The sequence below is a fragment of the Eptatretus burgeri genome, chromosome 8, assembly GCF_056783735.1.
Source record: "Eptatretus burgeri isolate ZD-2024b chromosome 8, Ebu_testis_v1, whole genome shotgun sequence".
NCBI lineage: Eukaryota > Metazoa > Chordata > Myxini > Myxiniformes > Myxinidae > Eptatretus > Eptatretus burgeri.
Window position 1 is genome coordinate 92,739,362 of NC_140968.1, and position 24,226 is coordinate 92,763,587.

Sequence of the window (24,226 nt, forward strand, 5' to 3'; positions counted from 1 at the left end):
GAGAGGGAGAGAGAGAGAGAGAGAGAGAGAGAGAGAGAGAGAGAGAGAGAGAGAGAGAGAGAGAGAGAGAGAGAGAGAGAGAGAGAGAGAGAGAGAGAGAGAGAGAGAGAGAGAGAGAGAGAGAGAGAGAGAGAGAGAGAGAGAGAGAGAGAGAGAGAGAGAGAGAGAGAGAGAGAGAGAGAGAGAGATTTTCCAGAGAGTCAGAGAGATCATTGATGAAGATGAGGAATCGGACTGGGCCCAGAACACTCCAATCCAGCCTTGACAGGAAGAAGACATGAAAGGATTCTGTTGAGAGCCACACATTGGTTACGAGAGTGGAGGAAGTCAATAATCCAAGAGTGGAGTTGGCCTTGGATGCCATTGGCAGAGAGTTTGGATAGCAAGGCAGGGTGCCAAGCTGTATTGAAAGCTCGAGATATGTCCAGAGAGATGGCTCTGATCTCACCTCTGACGATGAGAGCCTCCATCCATTGGTGGGAGAGTAGAAACAGCTAGTCCAAGGTAGAGTGACTGGGTCTAAAAACGAATTGATGATCAGAGATGAGGTTGTTGGAGAAAATGAAGGATTTCATATGATTTTCAGTAAGTGAATAGGTCTGTAGTTAAGGGGTTCGATTTTTGCACTATTTTATTGAATGTGGTGATGTTTGTGATTTCCAAGCAGGTGGAATATTTGAAGAGAGGGAAGGGACGGAGGGGGGGGGCATACACCTGAGACAAAGTTAACAAGGCACCCCACCAGGTTTTAAAGGAGGGAGACAAGTATGAAAATTCAATTTGTGGTTTGGCAAATGTTGTTTTCTGGCTCTCCTGAGAGTGGACACACACTTGTGGGCTTTGTGGAATGATTTGAGGTTTGTCTTCGGTCTTATTTTCCTTCTAGGAAGAGAAAGCAAGTTGTTTCAAGGCAACTGCCTCAACACATGATTCAGTATACCATGGGTGGAAGGATGGGTATGATAACTGAAGATGAAATGGGATGAATCTGTGCATAAGGGAGAGCACGAGTCTATTGAAGAATTCCCAAGCTGAATTAATATCAGAGGCAGTAGATATAGGAGACCAGTCCTGAAGTGTGATGGCTGCTTGCAGTCCCTACCAGTTTGCCTGAGTGAACTGCCAGACTCACTAGTGCTGAGGCTGTTCTCTACGAATAGCCAGAGAGATGTTGCCCATCACAATCACATGATCAGATGAACCAAATGGAGCAGAGGAAGAGCAAGATACATTGGCTGGGAAGTTGGTCATAACCAAGTGCAGAAGTGAGGATTTGTCACTGATAAAAATCCAGGTGGGAAAGTTTACAGAGTGAGTCAGTCCCACTGAGTCACAGCCCTTTGCTGAAGTGCTATGGCTGGTGGTGGTGGTGGGGGGGGGGGGATAGGAAGGGTACATGCTGGGTACGGGCTGGGGTCAAGCTGGGATTGTGCAGGGTTGTTGCAAATTGAGGGGGAGCGGTGCGGAGCTTTTATGAAGCTGGGGTAAATCTGGGAGGGTAGGAGCAAAATTGGGAGGTGGAGGGGCCTGGAGCAAGGGGGGGGTAATCGAGAGGTGGAGGGGCGGGGGAAAAACCAGGGGGGAGGAGCCGAGAGGGAGCAGAATGAAGGGAAAGCAAAGAGGGTGCAGGATGATGGGGGAGCTAAGAATGGGTGAGATGAGGGGGGAGGCAGATTGGTGGTGGTGGTGGGGGGGGGGGGTACTGATATGCAGGTTTAACACCATAAACACACATGAAAGGGAATTTATTGTCGTGTGCACACAATCTCTGCAAAATGGACATCTCAAGATTCCCAGACTGTTTATATGACTTTAAAGTTCCAAATCATCACATCAACGTTCCAAATATTCACGTTCTTTAGTTCCTTTTGTCTGATGGTCAAGCAACCTTTTGATTCCAGTCCAGAAGCCTTCCTTCTGAAGTGTCCTTAATGCAACGGACATGGGTGTGTTAACCTCTTTAGTTAATTCAAACATGTTTTCCTGAAGTCGTTATTTATTTTGAAGATTAAGTGGAAATCGCATTGACTTTTATGCAGTGTACAGTATATAATAAGTCGGGCAAAATCTTCCTCTCCCAGAATTCTAAAAGACATTGTGTTTTTCCTGCAGGGTGAATGACCGCAATGTCATGGAGGAGAATGGCATCTTAATACTTTTCGTGCATTGCAGGTCTCAGATGACCATTAAAACCCATATGGGAGTCGTCCATATTTACTGAGAAACTATGTTGAACTTAGTGCAATTTAATGTCTGAAAGAAGTCAGCTCTTTTCAATCTGCTGAACGAGACTAGTTTTGGCTCTGGAGTTGTGGTTCCAGGTTTTCTACTTTTAAAATCATGCGTTTCAAGAAAATGCCGCCCAGTGAAAAATGCTGAAGATGCAGATGACACAGAACAAACCAGTTCAGTTTCTGTTCTTCACTGAGGATTTGTGTTGCCAAATTTGCCATAACCTTTCTTACCTCCAGAAACTCAGGCACAATATGATGCGCTGTTGACTTGAGTATTCCAAACTCTGTCACAAGTTCTATAATTGTGAGAATCAAATCTTGAAAACCCAAAGTTTGTTAATAACGACATCATTCTCATATCGTTTGGTGCATGGCCTGCCTGAACATGGTTCATCGGTTTAATAACTATAAAAATACAAGCAGGTTATGCTTACACATTGTAAGCAATAACAAACCATGCTTCCCCATTGTCTCGGGTCACTGACCTTCATTTGATTTTTCATTTATTTATTTTGATTTTTTTTCTTTCATTAATTTATATTATAATTTGTGGATGCTTTCAGGTGGTTCTGTGATTTTTTTTTCCTGGCGTATCGGCTTTGGGGTCTGTCGGTACGCAAAATTACCGTGCTTCCCCATTGTTTCAGGTCGCTGACCTGCATTTATTTTTTTCATTTATTTATTTTCATTTATTTATATTTTCATTTACAGACAATTTCCAATGGTTCTGTTGTTTTTTTTTTCCAGTGTATTGGCTTTGATGTCCGTCGGCACACCAAATTACTGGGCTTCCCTATTGTCTCGGGTCGATCACCTGCACTTTTTCATATTTTTTTCATTTATTTATGTTTTCATTTCTGGATGTTGGCCGTTCATTCTGTCATTTTTCCTGGTGTATCGGCTTTGATATCCATTGGCACATTCTACATCACGTAAAATTTCATCTTTCTACATCACCCAGAATGTACCGATCTTTAATATCAGTCAGTGAGTCAGTCAGCCTTAATAGTTAGGGTGGTGGGCTTGGGATTCTCGGGTCTTTAAAATCCAGCTCTGCCGTTAAAGTAATACCAGGTGGGGTTGACACAGCCTGCCATCCTTCCAAAGTCGGCAGCAAAATGAGTACCCACTTGCTGGGATGATTGAGCCATTTGAGTATCCTGTGTCGGAGTGACGACCCATACAGGATTGTGCCCAATAGCCCAGTAGACTGCTTTGGCAGCACCAATGTTCTGCACAGAGTATGGTCCCAATGGATTTGGATTTTTTGGGGTCACTTAGTGAGTCAGTGAGTGAGTGAGTCAGTGGTTAGAAAGACCTTTATATATATATTAGATGAGTTCCCTCACAAAGAACTTCAACACAGGAGGAGGCCGTTAGGTCCATCAAGCCTGCCCATCTAAGGTTGGTTGTCCTTGCTCGAACCCATTTTTAATTTCTTTATTATGGCTCAGGCAGAGTTTGAAACATCAACTAATCAGTGATCCGGACTCAGAACAGACACTGGGTGGATGATAGTCATTCACATCAATTTTTTTCATCCCAGCAAGGATGATAATCATTACTGAAAAGTTCTCAAGTGCAGAAAATTGGAAGGAAGAATTGTAAAAATGTCTCAGATTTTTTTGTGCATTTTCTTCTGCATCCCCATTGATTAAACAAGAGTTTGGGTGTCTTATTTAGTGAAGCATTCTGTCATGACAATGTCCACAATAGAACTAGATCCCGTTCATTTAATTATTGGAACAAAACTATCTGAAAAACGTGCCATTTACTTGACATATCAGTAAATAATGACGGTGCACATGTAATTTTAGGATTACCGAGAACTTTTTTTAACTGGAAGGCACTCGTTCGAGTGCATACCTCTGCCAGGCTGATTATTTTTACATTTTGTATCCCACTGATAGGCTGGATCTGGATTCGGACCTGAACTAAAATCTAATCGGCTTGTTCTGGTCACCTAACCAACTCATCCACTAAGTTTCATCGATCACTCAATGGTGAAAAATCACTTTTAAAATTCTCAGATCCAGATTCGGATTCGGATCTTCACCAAAATCTAATCATTTCGTCCTGTTCACATACCCAAACTCTCCACCAAATTTCGTCAAAATCCGTCCATAACTTTTTGAAATATTTTGTTCACAAACAAACAAACAAACAAACAGACAGACAGACAGACAGACATGAAAACATGTCTATCCACTTTCGGTGGTGGAGGTAAAAAGTTACAAGCAAGGTCACAACATTTTATTTTTGGGAAAAGTATTTTTTCGGAATTAATTGGTCATTTTCAGGGAGTTTTTAGAACAGATTTTATTAACTAAAAGTTAATCGAACCCATGTACAGTATTTCCTCATTCTCCATGAGCCTCGACACTGCGCACAAAAAGGTGTAGTTACACGTTGTTGTATCTGTCTTTGGTGCATACCCCCCCCCCCTCCATCCTCACAACCCATGTCCTTTCTCACCTCAATGGATTCACAGCTGACTCCACTTAAGACAAAGCTGAATATCTTAACTCAGTGATTGCCTCCAAAGTTCGAGTACCCAGCACATCCCATTCTGTCCCCATCTTACTCCCTTCACACTGTGAATTTTTCACTTGAGAAGGAGGGGCAAATGTTCTGGCCAACATCGATTCTGCTTTGGGGATGATCCCAAATGGCGTCGGCACCAATGCTCTCAAAGCCTGCCTCACTGCTCTCGATTCTCCGCTATCTGCTCTCATCGGCTTGTCATTCACATGAGGCCATGTCCTATCTGCTTTGAAGGCAGGTACCATTGTTCTTATGCACAAGAAGGATACAAAATAAAGATCCTCTCTTTTTCAGGTTGGTGAAATAACTTCAACCCCATCTATCCTGAATGGTTACAAGCAAAGTAAAGAAATCCATCATCACAACTGACGTTGTCTTTCCTCTTATCCAATGTCCTGATATTTATGCATCAGTTTGCATTCCATCCCAGTTAATCAAGTTTGGATATGCTGCTGTTTCTCTCAAAACAATCGATGGCTGCCCCAGATTGCAATGAAGGGGTTAGGGATGCGTTTCTGGATATATCTTTGGCATTCAGCACAATCTGGCACTCTGCTCTGCCTCACAAGCTTACCGCCTGTGGTATGCAAGGCCCATTCTTTCCTGGCCTGCTCATTTCCTCCATTCACGCTGTCAGTACCTGCCTCTCAATAGATCTCCTAGTAGAGACTGGGTTGTCCCAAAGCAGTCTTTGGTCCAGCCCCGTTCCTCATATACATTAATTGCCTTTCCCATGCCATAGATAAACATCCTTTCCTCTTTGTGGATGACTGCAGCTTATGCTGTTTGATACCACATCTCACTGACAGGCTGACAGCAGCTGCTTCCCTTTCTGCTGATGTGGTAATGATTCCATGTTGGTCTGACAAGTGGTAAGTCTTTCAATCATGACAAATATTACAGCCTTGCCTGTCACTCCAGAAATATCATCAAGCAAACGCACCCCTCTATTCCCATATTCAACCACCGGCCAAGGTTCAATGTCTTAATCATCTGGGATTCACCATCAACCACAATCTCTTTTGGGCATGTCATACATCAAAACTGGCTCGTGAAGTCAGTCTCAGATTTAGCATCCTCCATCATGCCAAGTCCTTCATTGGAAATATGAATTTCTCAAAGGTAACAAAGCCTTTGCCCATAGCTCAAAGCTGATACCCCAGTTTCACCCTTGTCTCTGCTGGATGCTATGGAATCCAAACCTGTCAACATCACTGACATCTCCCACAAAGACATACACAAGCACGTCTGCTGCTCTCGCACTGCAAGCAGGTCGGTAGTCAGTTTATTGTTCACCAACTCAATTCTGGTCTTGCTCCCTCTGTTACTTCATCCCTCTGATCTCCCGCAATCCCTTTAGGATGCCGACATTCTTCTAGAAATCCTTTCCTTGTGAAACTCCAACAATTCGGGTTGACTGCTCACTGCTACTCCTTTATTCCTCTCTTCTCCCACTTGTGGAACCTCCTTCCTAGGTCAGTTCAAACACACTCTTCCATCTTGGGCTTCAAAAGCTGGTATGACATCACTTCAAGTCATCCTCCATCTCTGCCCATGATATTTTCTACCCCCATTAAACCCTTCCTGCAAACCACTCATTTTACTTGTAATTCAGTTTCCTTACCTCTCCTCTCTCCTTTTCCTGTTGGTAAATTCCCTCTCTTGTTAAACCCATGGTTTTGAATACAGACATATCATTTTTCCCCTAAATTGACAAACTTTTCACAAGACACAACAGGCACATACAACTTATTCAAATTCCCTCTTAATTCCCTCTCATCCAGATCATTTGATCTGTCAGTCAAGCCTACATGGTAGTGCAACATATCACGTGTACCAGTTCAGACAATGACTCGCATTTAAATCTTATTTTGTGTGGAGCACAGGACTGCGGGCTAGTACCATTCGCTGAGGGCGATGCTCTGTTGCTGATGTCTCTGTAGGTTAGGACGATGTCACGGCAATGCCCTCTGCAGGTTTGGGCAGGAATTTGTAATTTGTTCATGGTGCTGGCAACAGATAACCGACTCCTCGTGAAGGACCGACCGTGGGATCTTTAACGTCCACCAACTAATGCCAACAGTCGGGATTCCCAGTTTAACGTCCATCCAAGGGACAGCAATACCTCATAAATCACCTTGCCTGTGCAACACCAGGAAGACAGTTTGTCGCTGGGTCAGGGCTGGGCATCTTAGAGGTGAATATGCATACCTCGAGGCCATCCTGCCAGCCTGCATTCAAATGGTACCACGGCAAATGTTATATCAACAGCAGTGCAGGCATAATGGTGAAATTCTGATCCCCATGGAAGGATATGGCATGCTCGACTTGACAGCACCACACGAAGTTCAAGACAAATCTTCACAAGTAAAAGGAGCCGTGCGTGCGTTGTTTGGACAGTTCGCCTAACTCCACCAGCAATTTCTATACTACTGCCGCTAATTTAGGAACCATTTCAAATTACTTTTTAGAACCATTTGGAACCATAAATTACCCTTTGGAACCATTTAGAATTACCCTTTGGAATCCCTTATAACCATTTACAATTACCCTTTACCCATCCATTCATCCATTGGGACCATACTCTGTGCAGAGCGTTGGTGCTGCCTCAGGGCCCTGTCACACCTTGACGTTTTAGCCAGTGTATGGCAAGGTATCTAAATGTATGTAAAACGCTGGCGTATGCTGAACTATTGATGTTTTTTTTCCAGTTTTAGATGTATTCATAACGAGTTGGGCGTATGCATAACGTATTAGTAACGTACACAGAACGTTTCGATAACATATAGATAACTTATATCAACGAATGCTGAGCGTGTTGTCGGCGTTCACAACCTATGCCTAACGATAGTCTAACTTATGCATAGCGCACAGCAGCGTATTGCCGATGATCACGTGGTATAGGCTATTAATAGGCTGCGGCTCGACGATTCAAATCATAACCGCACTAGACATTGAAGTGTCAAGCCGCTGTCACACCTTGACGTTTTAGCCAGTGTATGCCGACGTACGAAAAATTTGCCAAATATGCTGGCACACGTCGAATACGTTATGGGTAAGTTTTGTATATGTTAAGAGCATGCTGGCATACGTCGTAGTATGCCGAGTACGTCGACAAATTTTCAGCATGTTGAAAATTTTTCGACATACGACTCACACGTTCCATATACGCTGGCCATAAGTTGTAGGCACGTTACGCGATCGTTGACACACGTCGACACACGTCGACACAGGTTACTTGTAAGTTACTCATTAGTCAAAACACGTCGAGGTAATGGTTAGCGTCAGTGTTCCAGACTCCCTTGTTTTTTTTTTCTTGTTTTTTTTTTTCTACGGTATGACGGTGATGTTGACAGTTCGATTTCTAGTGCGGTTATGATTTAAATCGTTGAGTGGCAGCCTATTAATTATATTATGTTATAACCACACTAGAAATCGAAGTGTCAACATCACAGTCATACCGAAGAAAAAAAAGCCAGGGAGTCTGGAACAATGACGCTAACCATTACCTCAACGTGTTTCGACTTATGAGTAACTTACAAGTAACGTGTGTCAACGATCGCGTAACGTGCCTACAACACGTTACTCATAGGTTAGAAATATGTTTCGGGTATGCTAAACATTACTTCGATGTGTTTCGACTCATGAGTAACTTACAAGTAACGTGTGTCGACGTGTGTCAATGATCGCATAACGTGCCTACAACTTATGGCCAGCGTTATGCGGAACATGTGAGTCATACTCTACCATACGTCAAAAAATTTCAAGCATGGAAAATTTGTCTCACAGCTCGGCATACTACGACGTATGCCAGCGTTCTACGACGTATGCCAGCGTACTTCGACGTATGCCAGCGTGCTCTTAACGTATACAAAACTTACCCATACATATTCGACATGTGCCAGCGTTTTAGACAAATTTTTCATACATCAGGCATATGCTGGCTAAATCGTCAAGGTGTGACAGGGCCTTTAGCAGTCTCCTTGGCTATTTGACACAGTCCTGGACAGGTCGTCACTCCGACACAGGATACTAGCAAGCTGGCAGTCGTTTTGTCGACCTCGGCAGGATGACAGGCAAAGTCGATCCAACCAGGTATTAATTCAACAGCCGAGTGTGATTTGAACTCAGGATCCTCAGATCCCAAGCCCACCACCCTAACCAATTAGCCAACACCAGGCAATTACCCTTTAGAACCTCTTAGAACCATTAAAAATTACCCTTTTTAGCCATTTAGAATTACCCTTTATAATCATTTAAAATCACCCTTTAGAACCACTTCTAATTACGATTTAGAGCCTATTAGAACCACTTAAAAGTACCCTTTATAGCCATTTAAAATTACCCTTTAGAAACATTTAGAATTACCCTTTATAACCATTTAAAATTACCCTTTAGAAGCATTTCGAATTGCCCTTAAGAACCTCTTAGACCCATTTAAAATTACCCTTTATAGCCATTTATAATTACCCTTTTGAACCATTTAAAATTACCCTTTAGAACCATTTCGAATTACCCTTAGAACCTCTCAGAACCATTTAAAATTACCCTTTATAACCATACAGAATTACCCTTTAGACCATTTAGAATTACCCTTTATAACCATATAGAATTACCCTTTAGAACCTCTTAGAACCATTTAAAGCAATTTAGAATTACCCTTAAGAACCGTTTAAAACTACCCTTTAGAACCATTTAGAATTACCCTTTATAACCATTTAAAATTACCCTTTCAAACCATTTCGATTTACCCTTTAGAACCTCTTAGAACCATTTAAAATTACCCTTTATAGCCATTTAGAATTACCCTTTTGAACCATTTTAAATTACCCTTTAGAACCATTTAGAATTACCTTTTATAACCATTTAAAATTACCCTTTAGAACCATTTCGAATTACCCTTTAGAACCTGATAGAACCATTTAAAATTACCCTGTATTACCATTTAGAATTACCCTTTATAACCATTTACAATTATGCTTTAGAACCATTTAAGATTACTCTTTATAACCATTTGAAATTACCCTTTAGAACCATTTAGAATTACCTTTTATAACCATTTAAAATAACCCTTGAGAACCATATCGAATTACCCTTCAGAACACCTTAGAACCATTTAAAATTACCCTTTTCGCCATTTAGAATTACCCTTTATAACCATACAAAATTACCCTTTATAACCATTTAGAATTACCCTTTATAGCCATTTAGAATTACCCTTTACAACCATTTAAAATTACCCTTTATAACCATTTAGAATTACTCTTTACAACCATTTAAAATTACCGTTTGGAACCATTTAGAATTATCCTTTATAACCATTTAAAATTACCTTTCAGAACCATTTAGAATTGCCCTTTATAACCATTTAAAATGAACCTTTAGAACCATATAGAATTACCCTTTATAACCATTTAGAATTACCCTTTAGAACCATTTAAAATTCCCTTTATAACAATTTAGAATTACCCTTTATAACCATTTAGAATTACCCTGTATAACCATTTAGAATTACCCTTTAGAACCTCTTATAACCATTTAAAATTACCCATTATAGTCCAGTAGCTAAGCGACGAAAATGACCAGCCAATGGCCAGGATCGTTACATGCTGGACAAAATCACCAAATTTTAACCAGAGCCTCCAACGGGTATCACGATGGAAAAATGCCAAAGCTCCAGATAATTTGTTACATGGGAGAGCTGTGATGTCATTATGACGTCAAAAATAAAACGGTACATAAATCCAGATTCAAATTTTCACAGTTATACAGTACTTTGGTGCTTGGAATGCTTTAAGAAGACAACAAATCTAATAGTTACCTTACTTTGGTACTTCAATAAGGTATTCAATATGGTTTTCTCTGGTTTTGGATCAATATGGTTTTGGGATAGATATCTGCCGATTCTGTAACACCTCAGGAAAGGTGCTGAAATTTTCGACACAATACCTTTCGGTCAAGGTGTGTACGAGACTGCATAAACCCAGAAACAAGACGCAAACTGTGATGACCTCACGGTGACATCATGTTCTAAAAATGGAATTTTCAGCCAAATTTTCGATATGCCAGAGAAGAGGGTATTGCATTTGGGTCCGTTTGTCTGTTTGTTCCTTGGCAATTTTTTGTTTTTTGACAAGTATGTTGATCGCTTCAGTTTGTTTGTCTGTCCGCTCACGTTTAATCATGTGCAAGTCACAATTTTAGGTCAAAACAGGCCAAATTTCGAAAATTCTCAATTTTCATCCGATTGACTTGAAATTTGAAGAGGATTTATATTTCAGGTCACTGAATTCCACCACCTATTATTTTTGAGGTCAACGTAGGTCAAAAGGTCAACATAGGCCAGATCAACATCTCAGTGAATGAGGCAGTTCTAGTAATGTCTCTTATTAATTATGTAATACACCAGAACACAAACACCACACAAAACAAGTCCTGGTGAGGGTCTGCAACCTCTGATTGCTCTTATTCTTGTTTTATTTCTGTAATTATCTCCAGAAAACTGCCAAATATATTTAAAAAAACGAATTCTCTCGTGTATAAGAAATGTGAAATAAACTTGTGCTTATACTGTTATACAAGAGTAAGGCTAAGGTTTCGAAGAAAAAACATGGAAGCAGGGGCATACTTAGAGTATTTGGCACCCGGGGCAGACCCTTCCTTTGGCACTGCTCCGGGTGGGGGAGGGTATTACAAGTCTCCTCCATTTACAGTACAGTATTCCTGTCCCCACATTTTCCAGTGCAACGAGGTGTTTTGAATTAAAAGCAGAAAGGATGTTTTTGCTTCATACACGTCACCCAGGTTATTTTTTTTTTCTATATGGAGCTGTCATTTGCCTATACACCGCCCAAATAAAGGCATGCACCAGAAGAACATGTTGCATGCTTGGAACAAGACTGCCCGTAGGGTGGGTACTCTGATAGTACAGTATAATAAAAACACATCTTCAACCACAGAGAAAACATCACCAGGAAGAATTTTCAAAAAGGGAGCATAAAATCCAGCATCAAGGAATGTTCGGCAATTGCATGACATCATTTCCGTGGAGATGTTTTTCCTGCCCATTAACTATTTAAAGGAGGAGATTAACTTTTCAGAAGGTCTGCGAATAGAGTACAATAATGGAATTAACTTTTCAGAATGAAAAGCACATCGAGCTACGATCGTGGCCAAGACGTTTATGGTGTATGCAAATGAGTTTATACTGACGTCAACCCAAAGAACGAATCATGACCTTTCCTACAATGCACAATGCCCTGGTAACTGATGAAAGTTTGCTTCTAATTGGTGAAGAAAACTGATGACAAAAAAACATTTCTGCTGTCGTTCTTCACATGAAGACTCTTTAAGATAAATTAAAAAACTGTTCACAGTCTACTATCAGCAGCTACTTGAAGTCGTCAACATCTGCTTTATCCACCAAAAAACCCAAGCCAAGCACATCATCAGCTCTGCCTCCTTCTACCTCCTCCCATTAACTAAACCACCACTTCCACCACCAACTGTCCTGTAATGTAATGCTGTGTTCCTGCTCCGTGTTTATGTTCGGTTCTGTGTATGATGATATTGTTGTGGGCCGGGGGTTGGTGGCGAGGAACGGCCGCCAGGTGGAGCAGTAGAGCCGTCTCCCACCGAACAACCAGTATTTAGGTCGTGACTCTCGGACAACTCCGAAGATCACGGGTCACTTAAGGACCGTGCTCGCCAAATCTCTAACGGTGTTGGGTGGGGTTAATAGCCAAATTTCAATATACCTAAGTACCCACGTCGTCAAATTACCGGGGAAGTCACACCCTCGACAGACTCTGTCGAACCGGGTCACTCTAGTGACCTCAGTCCGGTGTAACCGAGCGGAATTACCAAAGTCCGACGGACCCAATGACAACTTATGGCACCGACGGCCTCACTATTTCTCAAGCCCACACCGTGCTGGGTCAATGGAAGAAAACACGGGCAACGAACTGGAACATTTAACAATTGGCGGTTTATTTATAATGGGGGCAATAATCGGGAAGGGAGACACAGAGCAGAGATGCAACCGAATAAGCAATGCAAAATAATGTGCAATAAAAAGAAAACACTTAAGAAATTCTACTTAAAGACAGGGCCCACTCAGACACACACACACACGCACCCCAAAATAAATGGACCTCAATGGTCTTTATTCGGCCCTTCGGCTCGAGAGGGAAGGCGAGCTGAGGGTCAAGGTCTGGTTGGTACCTGTCCGCCTCATGCAGTCTATACCGACCTGCACTTGTGGAGCATGGATTCCGTGGAAGGAAATGGGATCCTCAGCTCTCTTGCTCCCACACAACCCACCTTGGTGGGACTCAAACCCACGCCTCCAGAATCCAAGGAGCGACTTCGCCAACCGTGAACGACGATCGGCGACCCGTGCACCACGAACACGAATACCAACCAGGATGAGCACCAACCCTGACCAGCACGATCATTGGCCAGGAGCCACAAACTCAACCAGCAGGAACCAACCAACTTCTCTTTCACGAGCAGCTCGCGACCTTTCTTATCCCTCCCCCTCGTGGGTGGAGCATCTGCTCTGAGGTAACTCGCCTCCTGATTGGACAGTTGCATCGCGCGCTTCGCTGGCCGTCCCTCATTGGACAGGCCCACGGTAGGCGGGGCAACTCCCACCTTTCTGGGGCGGAGTCGGAGCTGAGGCGATTGTAGCTCCACCTACCTCCTCACCTAAGGCCACGTGTGTAATGGCGATGGTGGAGCGAGGTGACGGTGCGCTGTTGTTGTTGTTGTTGTTGTTGTTGTTGTTGTTGTTGTAATAAAAACCTAACTAAAAAATAAAACCGCAGCGCACACATGAAATTAACCCATTAGACAGAAGGACGAGACCCTGACTATAAACACATACTTATCGAAATAACTGAGCTATCGGGACCGCTGTCTGTCTGTGTGCAATGGCTTCCAGATTCGAAACAATATTACGATGGTTTTAGTTCTGAGTTACTGTTTTTATTATAATGTCACTTGCAACTTAAACAATTGATATATCATCGTACTAGTATTTCAACTCTCCCAATGGCACTCGCCCCCCCCCCTCCCAGGCTGTCACCAATGGCGGATCGCCCTCCCCGCATCCCCTGCATACACCAGTGGATGGAAGGACATCTCTTTAGTCACACCATCTTAACACCATTTTGACCCACTGCTCAGGATATCATGCAAACAGGAAAAATGATTTCAATAGTATGTGCTGTAAGGTCTCTCTCTATCTGTCAAATTTTAAATCTGGAGTTGGGGCAAACATTTTAATCCACATTAATGCACTGGTATGAGTTTTATATGACAATGATAAGTACTTGTTCCAGTCTATATCTGATCCCTAAATATCATCTTTGTCTTTTACCAACCTCACAATATGAAAACCTTTTAACTAGTGGCTATAATCCAAACAGATAGCTAGAATTGTTCTCAGGTAGTAATTAACCTTTGCTCACCTATGACATGTCTTGGTCCAGATACGGTACTCAGTGTTTGAATTTCCAAGGATTCAGATTGTCGGCCTGAATTGAACAGTCTGTGTAATTTGCCAGAAAATTACCCCCGAGCATCCAATGTACCCACAGAATCGAACAAGCGTCAACACTTTCTCGGTAGACAGGGATTTCCTCAAAAATGCAGACTAATTCAAGAACTTTGATGCTCTACCAGTGTGTGTGGACTTTGCGTTAGATGGAACACCAGAAAGCTTTCTCGCAAGCTATGCCTCAGCTGATAATTCAGCTGAGGATGGAACGTGTCTTTTCTAGTTGTGTGACCTCCATCAATTGCACCATAGTCGATTTAAAGGGCTTAAGTAAGACATCTCAGTCAAAAAGGCCCGTTTCAAGACCAGGCTCCTTGAGGACTTTGCAAACATGGGTTCGCAAGAACAGTCAGATGGTCAGAACAGCATTCTGGCATTTCCAGAGGAGATGTGGGAGATGCTTAATAGTTCCTTCCTGGTACATAACTATGAATCAGAAGCTCACCAATTTGCAAAGGTTCAATTTTTTTTTAGAATGGAGATGCTTACGCAACAACAGTTCACGTTTTCTGGAAGCTTTCAGACAAAGCATCAGCAAAATATGCGGCCCAGCCCCAAACGGCTCACATCAATGGGTTTTTTTTTTGTATACCTTGGTCGAGGCTCGTATGAGAGCTAACACACAACTCACAGCAAGGAGGCATGAGACAAGAGGGGCGGGAGTGGAAGGGACAAAACAGTGGGGAACAGACACATTAGGTGAACTGTGGAAGGGAGCGGGATGGAGATGGGACGGGGAACATGGCGAAGAGAAGATGGACATTACAGGGACTCTCAGGAAGGAAAGCAGGGGAATTGAAGGAAGTGGGCTTGGGTGGATTATCGGGGGTAGAAAAGATCGAGGATTTGGATAGGGGAAGATAAGAGGTGGTGGTGAACAGCTGTTTTGAAAGCCTGGAGGGAAGAATGGGAAAGAATAGAGTGAGGAAGTTTATTCCAAAGGCGGGAAAAAAGAGGAATGAAAGAGTGAAGATGAGCAGTGATTCGTGATTTTAGTAGTTTTACCAGAAAGGGGTTGTTGGCGGACCTTGAGCGCCCTGTGGAAATGTGGTGGGGACAAATCGCAGAGAGAGCAGGAGGGGCAAGGCTGGAGAGGAGTCGGTAGAAGACAGAAAGACCACCGACCAACCTGCAGTGATTGAGTGAGAGGCCCAAAGACTCAGCTTCATTGCGGGAGATGCCGATGATCTTAAATGCCCTGGTTTCGACAGCGTGAAGCCGAGAAAGGTGGGAGGCAGGAGCACCAGCCCAGAGGGGAGAGCAGTACTCCATCAGGCTACGGACAAAAGCTTTGTAAGTGGTCAGGAGCTCAAGAGGGCCGAGGAAGGACTTTGAACGACGGAGGATTCCCAGTCGGCGACTGGCTTTTGAGGCGAGGTTGGAAATGTGACTTTCCCAGGAAAGGTCATGGCAGATAGTGAGACCCAGAAGCTTGAAAGAAAGGACTTCTTCCAGAGGATTGTTGAGAAAGTGGATGGGGGGTTTTCTAAACGGTCCTTTCAAAGAGACATAGTGAGAGTGTGAGATTTGTCTGGATTGAAAGACATGTTGCACGTGTTGGACCAGTTTGTGATTTTATCCAGATCTACAGTGAGCGAAGAAGCTGCTGCTTGCCGGTCTGAGGGATGACAGATGGTACGGCAGAGGGTGGAGTCGTCGGCAAAGAGAAATAGAGGATTTTCCAGAGAGTCCGAGAGATCATTGATGAAAACCAGAAAAAGAACAGGGCCCAGAACACTACCTTGAGGAACTCCAGCCTGCACAGGAAGAGGGGATGAAAGAACTCCATTTAGGGCCACACGTTGACTGTGACAGGAGAGGAAGTCTGCGAGCCATGAGTGGAGATGGCCTTGAATACCATGGGAAGAGAGTTTGGTGAGTAGTGCAGGGTGCCAGACTGTGTCAAAAGCACAGTCTATTCTCCATGGATCTCTATTGACCAGCACTTGAAGGAGATACTGAAGATTCTCAAGCTTGTCTCATGATCTCTCAAAAATTGCTTCACAACTGTAAGGAAATAGCAAACACGGAGCCACAGTTGACACGAGAGGGAGAGAGAGAGAGAGGATAGAGAGGGGGAGAGAGAGGGAGAGAGAGGGAGAGAGAGGATGGAGAGGGAGAGGGGGAGAGAGAGAGAGAGATAGAGAGAGAGAGAGAACCCCTTCCCATTTACAGTATGTCAGTATGAACATTTATGCCATAACCAGTCAAAAAACCCTCATTGAACAGCGAGCCTGTCTGGGTCTGTTCTCCTGCTTGAAAACCAGCTGGCCGTCTCTGTGTGAGCAATTCAAGGATGGTGGTGTGGTATGCCCATCAAACTAGAGAAAGTGATTCTTCACTGTTGGAAGTGAAGAGGAAATCTTAAGAGGGAACACTGGAAGAAGCTAAAGTCAAGGAAGATGCATGGGTCCAGCATGCCATAGAACTTCTTGAAATGGAGGAGTTGAAGAAAGGCAATGCTTTGTCTTGGGTTGCTTACCATGCTTCGCTCCCGTCCACTCACCGCACCCTAGTCAGCCCACCTGCTATATAACAGCCCTCCTTCCTCTATTTGCTGAGAAGACAGACTCCCCAGCTATGACAAAGCATGCTATGAATGTCCTTCAGTCTATTACAGAATTCCTCAACCCTGGTCAGGTTCCTGTTCTCGCTTGTGATTGTCCGATATTTGCAAACATTAAGTATGGTACATCCAGTGGAAATGGCCCACAACACATGGAGAGGACAAACTAGTCATCATGTTTGGAGGACTGATCATTGAAAAAGTGCTGTGGAATACCCTTGGTGATTTATTGGAGTCCTGTGGCTGGATCAATGCCCTTACTGAAGCAGGTTTAGCCACATCAGGAAAAGCCGATTTATTTCTCAAAGTCGCTCATATCACACGGACAAGGCACGCACATCAGGTCACTGCTTTAGTGCTATGTAAACTACAGCATTATTCATATGCAGCCAATACGAACGGGAACAGTGACTCAGAGGATTTCCAGACCTGGAAACAGAGCATGGTAAAGAAAGCCCCACATTCCAGTTCTGGGATATGGTGTTGCAGATGGAGATCATGATTCTTTTCTTCATTCCTGCTCACAGACAGAATGATTTCGACCTGTATGTAGAGTCTATGGAAGCACTGATGTTCCTTTTCTTTGCACTAGACCATCTTGTATATTATTTCCGAGTTTGTGGTTTCGTGTCGCGCTATCTTCGACTTTGTTCTGCGCTCGAGTAACGTGATATTCGGCTTACATTATCTCAAAGACCATATGAGGTGCATGGTACAAAAAAAAGTAAATAAAATGGTTCTGAAACAGTGAAATCGTATTCCACTTACTGCATTAAAGTAAAATTACTACTGATACTCTGCATCAGTTCCTTTCTCAGACACACCCACCCCAACATGTCGCGCAGAGTATGCGCAGGTTATGCTAGTTACAATTACAGTCGCTGGATATCCGTGCACATTCGCGACATGCAGTCCTTACCGGCCATTCTGAAAGATGATTTCATCAAATTTTGGGTGTTTAACAAAAATAAGCACAGATTTTCATCCCTTACAATTGATCAAGTTAATGAGCAAGAGAATGTGAAGGTAAAGGGCAATTGCGGCATGATTGGCCTGGCAAAAAATCCAGATGCTCTTCGGTGATGGATGATTGCTGGCCCTGAACAAGCTCGGTTACTCAATCAATTTGAAAGTGAATACCTCCTGAGTAAAGACCATGAGATAAGTTACCAGCATCACAAAGAGGGTGTGTCTGCTCAAGAGTTATTCGAGCATCAAACCAACAACCTCATGCAGGTTATAACCCAATTCGGTAACCCTTTCCTGGATGATTGCCCCGAGCTTCTGATATTGCATACATGAGACTGTTGACGAATCTGTTGTGACCACTGTTCAAAACATCGAGACTTTCGGAAAATATCAAGTTTCAGAAGGAGGTACTTGATGATAGAACAGTGTCAATCCATGAGCCAGTCTCTGCCTATCATCAGGTGACCAAAACGCAAGGACAAGCCCAAATTAAAGGAAATCGATGCCCTCCATAACAATGCCAGTCTCTTTGGACGTCTCTATCTAGCTAATCAGCTCCAGGAAGTGGATCCAGAGGTATTTTTCAGTCATGAAAATCAGCTTTACTTTACCTTCCTTTTCTGTCCACATCTGGAAAACTCCGCATTGGAACAAAATCCAATTTGCTGCGTTGCCAATAAACCAGTAGCCATCCGATACATCCTAGTCAATTTGATGGCAAAATCTTAGGTGGCACAGCCATTGTGCACAGCTTGCCAACATCACCTTCGCCCACCTTCAATGAGTACGCAGAAAATGCATTCCAGTCATTTATGCACCAAGAACTGCAGAAGGTTCACAGGTTGGATCTGGCTTGGGAACTGGGACAGATATTTTCCGAGCAGCATCAAAGAGTCCACCCGTAAAAAAAAAGAGGGGAAGTGGATGGAGTAAGGATCAGGAAGGTGTCACCTCAGACCAATATGCCAACTAACTGGAAAGACTTTCTTTGGGATTCTGACAACAAAGATGAGCTTTTTGGATTCCTATCAAAGACAATGGATAGGGAGGGTGTGTCCTTCAAGTAAGGAGCTGTACATCACCTCGGGCCGGTATTTCTGTACATCAACACAGGTGTGTATTTCTACCTTTATAAACCATGTTGCATTACGTAGTCGTGATATACATGTATGAATAACTCACATCGGTATTCTTCCACACAGGCACTGCTGTAATCTCCAACGGCAGCAGACATCAGAATCGTGGTCCATCTGAGGAATAGCAACAACAAAATTCTCGTGCACACTGAAGACATGGATGCCATTTTGATTTTAATTTCCTGGCTTCGTATCTTGAAATGGATATTTGGGTTGCATTTGGGATGGGGAAAGCATTGTCTTATTACCACATCAACAACATCAGCTACAATATTGGGAAGGAAATTTCTCATGCTCTTCCCTTGTACCATACCTTCAACAGGTGTGACACAACTTCCTGCTTCTTCAACAGAGGGAAGAAGAGTTTATGGAAGGCATGAGAATCCTATCCAGAAGAATCCGATGCATTTATCAATGTGGATGGCAGGTAACCCATTTGACCCAGTTGAAATCTCCTTTCGGAATTTCCAGCATATTGAGTGACTTACGGTGGTGCTCTCTTATATGACCTGCAAAAACGGAAACAGTTGATGAGGCACACAGGGAGCTTCTCTCAAAGAAAACCAGAAGCCTGGAGAATATGCCCCCGACCCAGGTAATTGCCCAATATTTTCTTAAGCGGCGATGATCTATTTATATTTTGTGTTTGTACTAATTTCAGTTCTGTCTCTTATTGAGAATTCCCTCCTCCAGCAGATCAAGGAGGAATATGGACCACCAGTGAACAGCCTGATTCCAAGCTTCCCATGCCAGAAGGATGGGGATGGACAATGAAGGACAACTGATGGGTGCCTTGTGTGAATTACTCTCGGAGAAGTGGCTAAAGTCTGTGCAGAGCTCATAAAATGCGGTTGCAAGTCCGAACGAAGTTGTGCGAGACGCAAGTGCACCAAAGCCGAGCGACCATGTCCTGACCTTTGCAGTTGCAAATGTCGAAAGTGAACTCTATTGTACACGTGTTAAAGACAGCAACGTGATTTGTACTTTCAAGTCAATGAAGTCTCCGAAGTTATCATTTCCTTCTGCAATATGTGTTTGGGGTATAAACCCAGATTTGGGGTCATCAAAACATGTACGAACAGATAGTACTAAATTAGTATGATGTTGATTTTTCTAAGGTGACGTCATGAGTGATGCCACGATGACATCATAAGCATCAGATATTTTGATGATGACATCATAACAATCAGATATTTTGATGATGACATCATAACCATCAGGTATTTTGCAGGAGAAAATTTTCGGGTGCAAAAACTGTGTACAACATTAAATAACATACAAATATGACGCACGTACCAATATTAGGCCAAAAAAAAAATGTTGCATTGGCGTAACCCGCCCGACCCTAAAAATTCCGCCGACCCTACGTTTTTTTTTTTTGTTTTTTTGCTATCGAAAAATTTTGCCGAAAAAATTTGAAAAAAAAAAAAAAATTTATTGCTATTTTTGTTTTTATTGCTATCGTTTTCAAATTTATTGCTATCGTTTTCAAGTATCTTGTTGATTGCGATCGCGATCGCAAAAACCCGGAAGTGTTTCGGACAGAACCCGCCGACAAAAAGGGTGGTACTCGAGCCGGGGGAGATTTTGGGAGGGATTTATTAGGAAAAAAAAAAAAAAAAAAAAAAGATCCCGACCGACCTACCCTATTTTTCAGTGACCCGTTACGCCAATGCAACATTTTTTTTTTTTTGGCCTTACGGCAATTTGAATTGCACTTACCAGATGTATCAATACAATTTCGTGACATTTTTGAGTATGCCTGGTGTTGGCTTAATGGTTAGTGTGGTGGGTGTGGGATCCTAGGATCCTGACTTCCAAACCCCGCTTGGCTGTTGAATTAATACAAGGTGGGGTTGACTCAGCCTGTCATCCTTTTGAGGCTGTCAAAATGAGTTCCAGCTTGCAGGTATCCTGTAGTGGAGTGGTGACCTCATCAGGATTGTGTTCAATAGCCTAGGAGACTGTTTCGGTAGCACCAACGCTCTGCACAGAATTTGGTCCTGATGGATGGATTTTTAAGTAGTGTTGTTGTCATGATATTGTTTAAGCTTCCCATCAATCAGATTTTTTATTTTTTGAAGCTTAGTTTTTTTTTTTCTGAACAAGTGACCACATGTGGTGTTTGTGTGAAAAAATGGTGCATTTATCTGGCGTGTACGATTATTTCACTAAACAGGACTGCAAGAACCCTTTCTCTCAAACAGCGCTTTCACGATGAAGGTTGCACAGGTTTGCTATTATTTCCGATTATTTTATCTTAAAATTGTGATAGGTTTCCCATTTCTGTGAAGTCAGTGATAGCATAATAGGAGGAGTAGAAAATGTTACATATTCCGCTGTTTCGACGTGGGAATGCCTGCTTGGCTTTATGAGCAGGAGCAGGGTGAGAGTAAAGATGGGGCAGCTTTTGGAAAGGAGGGGTGGGGTTGAGGACTTTTGGTGAGGAAGGGGGGGGGTGGGAATTGAAGGCCTGAGTGTGGAGAGGGGATCGATGTCTTAGGGTTGGGAGGGGAAGGGTGAGGACTTGGTTGAGGGGAGGGGGAAATATTGGACATAGTTGGGAGTGGAAGGCTTTTTGTTGAGTTGTCAGAACTGCATGTGTGAGTTCAATCAGAGTAAAAATGTGATTGTGTTGTGTGTTTGCGTGTCTGTCGCTGTCAGGGGGGGGGGAGGGGGGATGACGCAATCACCCAATGGTTAATGTGCTCGTGATTTTTAAAGTTGTCAAATTTACAACACACAATGTTTTTCGCAATGCTGCAAAAGCATATTGTGTTTAGATATGCTGGTAAAACATGCAACACATCGCTGGGATCTATTGTTGTTCTGGCCATAGGGTGTGTGTTTGTGTGTGTAGCCATGGTAACATGAGTACCTGATCACAGCAGCATTCTTACTAAGATCAGCACAGGTGAAACAAAATTTCCTATCCGTTAAAGGGGATAGGGTGGAGGGCTTGAGGAGAGGGAAAGAGTGCACGGAAAGGAAAAGGGGAATTATGAAAAAGGGTGTGTGAAGGTGCATGAAGAGGCAAAGGAAATTTAGGGCCATGAAGTGAAAGCTTCCTTGTTTCTGCCAAAACGAATTTGTTTAATGAAGAGTGCAATGAAACATACATGGATGACGTATTACGATTACAGTTATTTTATGCTCACCCTGCAAAGTTATCCTTTCTAGGTATCGATATTTCCCTTTTGTGGGAGTGAACTAGAGGTCAACTCATCAGGAATTTTGTCCATTTCTGAATTATGAAATTAATGAAATAAATTGTCAAACTTTTGACATAAACTTTCAGTCCATGCAGCCCTGCACCACTCCATCCATCCCCTCCCCCCCCCCTCAATTCCAATCCGTGACACCAAGTCCATGGCTATGAATCCGCGCGGGAGGACAGCATCTGGAAATTAATAAAAACAGGACTCGTTGTCTGATCTCACTGCCAGACCTCTGAGATTGCTCGAGGAATGAAGAGAGGGAATGCTTTCAATATAGCGGCTGGTAATGGCACAAAGGGATCCTTTCTTTCCCTTCCCCTAACATCTGCGCTCCGCAGCATCTTTTTTGCCTTTATCAGAAGCTTGGAACCCGCGTGTGTGCACCGGGTCGAGATTTTCCAGGAATTTCCTCCCTCGTTTCTGCCCTTCATCTTGCACCTGTGTCCCATAGCATCCCCCTCTGTTTCTGTGCATTGTCTCCATAGTCATCACATTTCGTTATCGTTCTCTATCACTTTTTGCCACTCCTGTGCCAAAAGTAAATTGTACTTTCCTTCTTTTCGTCTTTGTTTCTCCTGCACCCCTTCATGTAGGGTGCGTACAAATCTAGAGTTGTGGTTTTCTGCCGTACTCGTATCGTTCTCCGAAGAAAACAGCTCATTGAAATACACGTCGAATTTGAACACATGAAAACAGTTCGGAGCAAAAGAGTAACTGCTTCTTGCTGTGCTCAAAATGTTTTTGTTTTCAGAGTTCTAATCTGTATGATCGCTCAAATTTTTGAAAACGTATGGAGGTGGAAGGTGGATGGAGGTAATGGTTTCACTCACCCCTGTCTGTTAGTCTGTCTGTGAGCAAGATATCTCAAAAGTTATGGTTGGATTAGGCCAAAACATGGTGGATAGGTTTGAGTGTGTGACAACAATGAATTGATTCGATTTTGGTGAAGATCCAGATCCGCATCCACATCCGGATCTGATAATTTTTTAGGTGATTCGTCACCTTTGAGAGATAATCCAAAAACGACATACAGCACGATATCTCAAAAAGTTATGGATGGATTAGGCCAAAACATGATGGATAGGTTTGGGTGTGTGACAACAATGAATTGATTCGATTTTGGTGAAGATCCAGATCCGCATCCGCATCCCGATCTGATAATTTTTCAAGTGATTCGTCACCTTTGAGAGATAATCCAAAAATGACATACAGCACGATATCTCAAAAAGTTATATTTGGATTAGGCCAAAACATGGTGGATAGGTTTGAGTGTGTGACAACAATGAATTGATTCGATTTTGGTGAAGATCCAGATCCGCATCCTCATCGGGATCTGATAATTTTTCAAGTGATTCGTCACCTTTGAGAGATAATCCAAAAATGACATACAGCATTATATCTCAAAAAGTTATGGATGGATTAGGCCAAAACATGGTGGATAGGTTTGGGTGTGTGACAACAATGAATTGATTCGATTTTGGCGAAGATCCGGATCCGCATCCGCATCCGGATCTGATAATTTTTCAGGTGATTCGTCACCTTTGAGAGATAATCCAAAAACGACATACAGCATGATATCTCAAAAAGTTACAGATGGATTCGGACAAAACATGGTGGACGGGTTGAGTGTCTGCCAATGACAAATTGATTCGATTTTGTTGAAGAATCTGAATCCAGAAAAGAGAATTTTTTTGGTTTTTTTCATTCATTTGATTTTCCCCATTGAGAGATGGGGCCAAAAAACGACATATAGCACAATATCTCAAAAAGTTGCGGATGGAATTTGACAAAACAAGGTGGACGGGCGGGTTGGGTAGGTGACAAGACCAAGCTGATTCGATTTTGCTTAAGATCCGGATTCAGATCCGACCTATTAGTGTGATACAAAACATAAACTGTTCAGCCTGGTGGAGGTTTGAGCAAGAGGGTGGCCATTTGCTGGGATTGCCATGCGAAAATGTGGGGCGCTCACAAAACGTCAATGGCGGCCATGGCCT

The 24,226-nt window shown here is 42.9% G+C and overlaps 1 protein-coding gene and 1 long non-coding RNA gene across 5 annotated transcripts in view; one reads left to right on the forward strand and one right to left on the reverse strand.

The window, feature by feature from the left end:
* Nucleotides 1-19,528, reverse strand: part of LOC147022288 (uncharacterized) — a 33,656-nt gene extending 14,128 nt beyond the window's left edge. The window contains exons 1-2 of the long non-coding RNA XR_015061172.1: nt 19,325-19,528; nt 19,058-19,125 (exon numbers count right to left, since the gene is read on the reverse strand). This is a non-coding gene — a long non-coding RNA (uncharacterized LOC147022288). The remainder of the gene's footprint in view (nt 1-19,057; nt 19,126-19,324) is intronic.
* Nucleotides 1-21,569, forward strand: part of LOC147022287 (uncharacterized) — a 47,803-nt gene extending 26,234 nt beyond the window's left edge. For 2 of the 4 annotated variants that reach the window (XR_015061170.1, XR_015061169.1), the window contains exons 4-6: nt 19,334-19,438; nt 19,539-19,606; nt 19,705-21,541. Coding sequence is in view for 1 of the 4 variants with exons in the window: in XM_085893012.1 (XP_085749138.1) it covers nt 19,334-19,438; nt 19,539-19,606; nt 19,705-19,785 (254 nt within the window). In the remaining 3 variants the exon portion in view is untranslated. Of the gene's footprint in view, nt 1-19,333; nt 19,439-19,538; nt 19,607-19,704 lie in introns of all 4 variants that reach the window. The other 2 variants (XR_015061171.1, XM_085893012.1) reach the window with 2 other exon arrangements.
* Nucleotides 21,570-24,226: the final 2,657 nt, after the last annotated feature.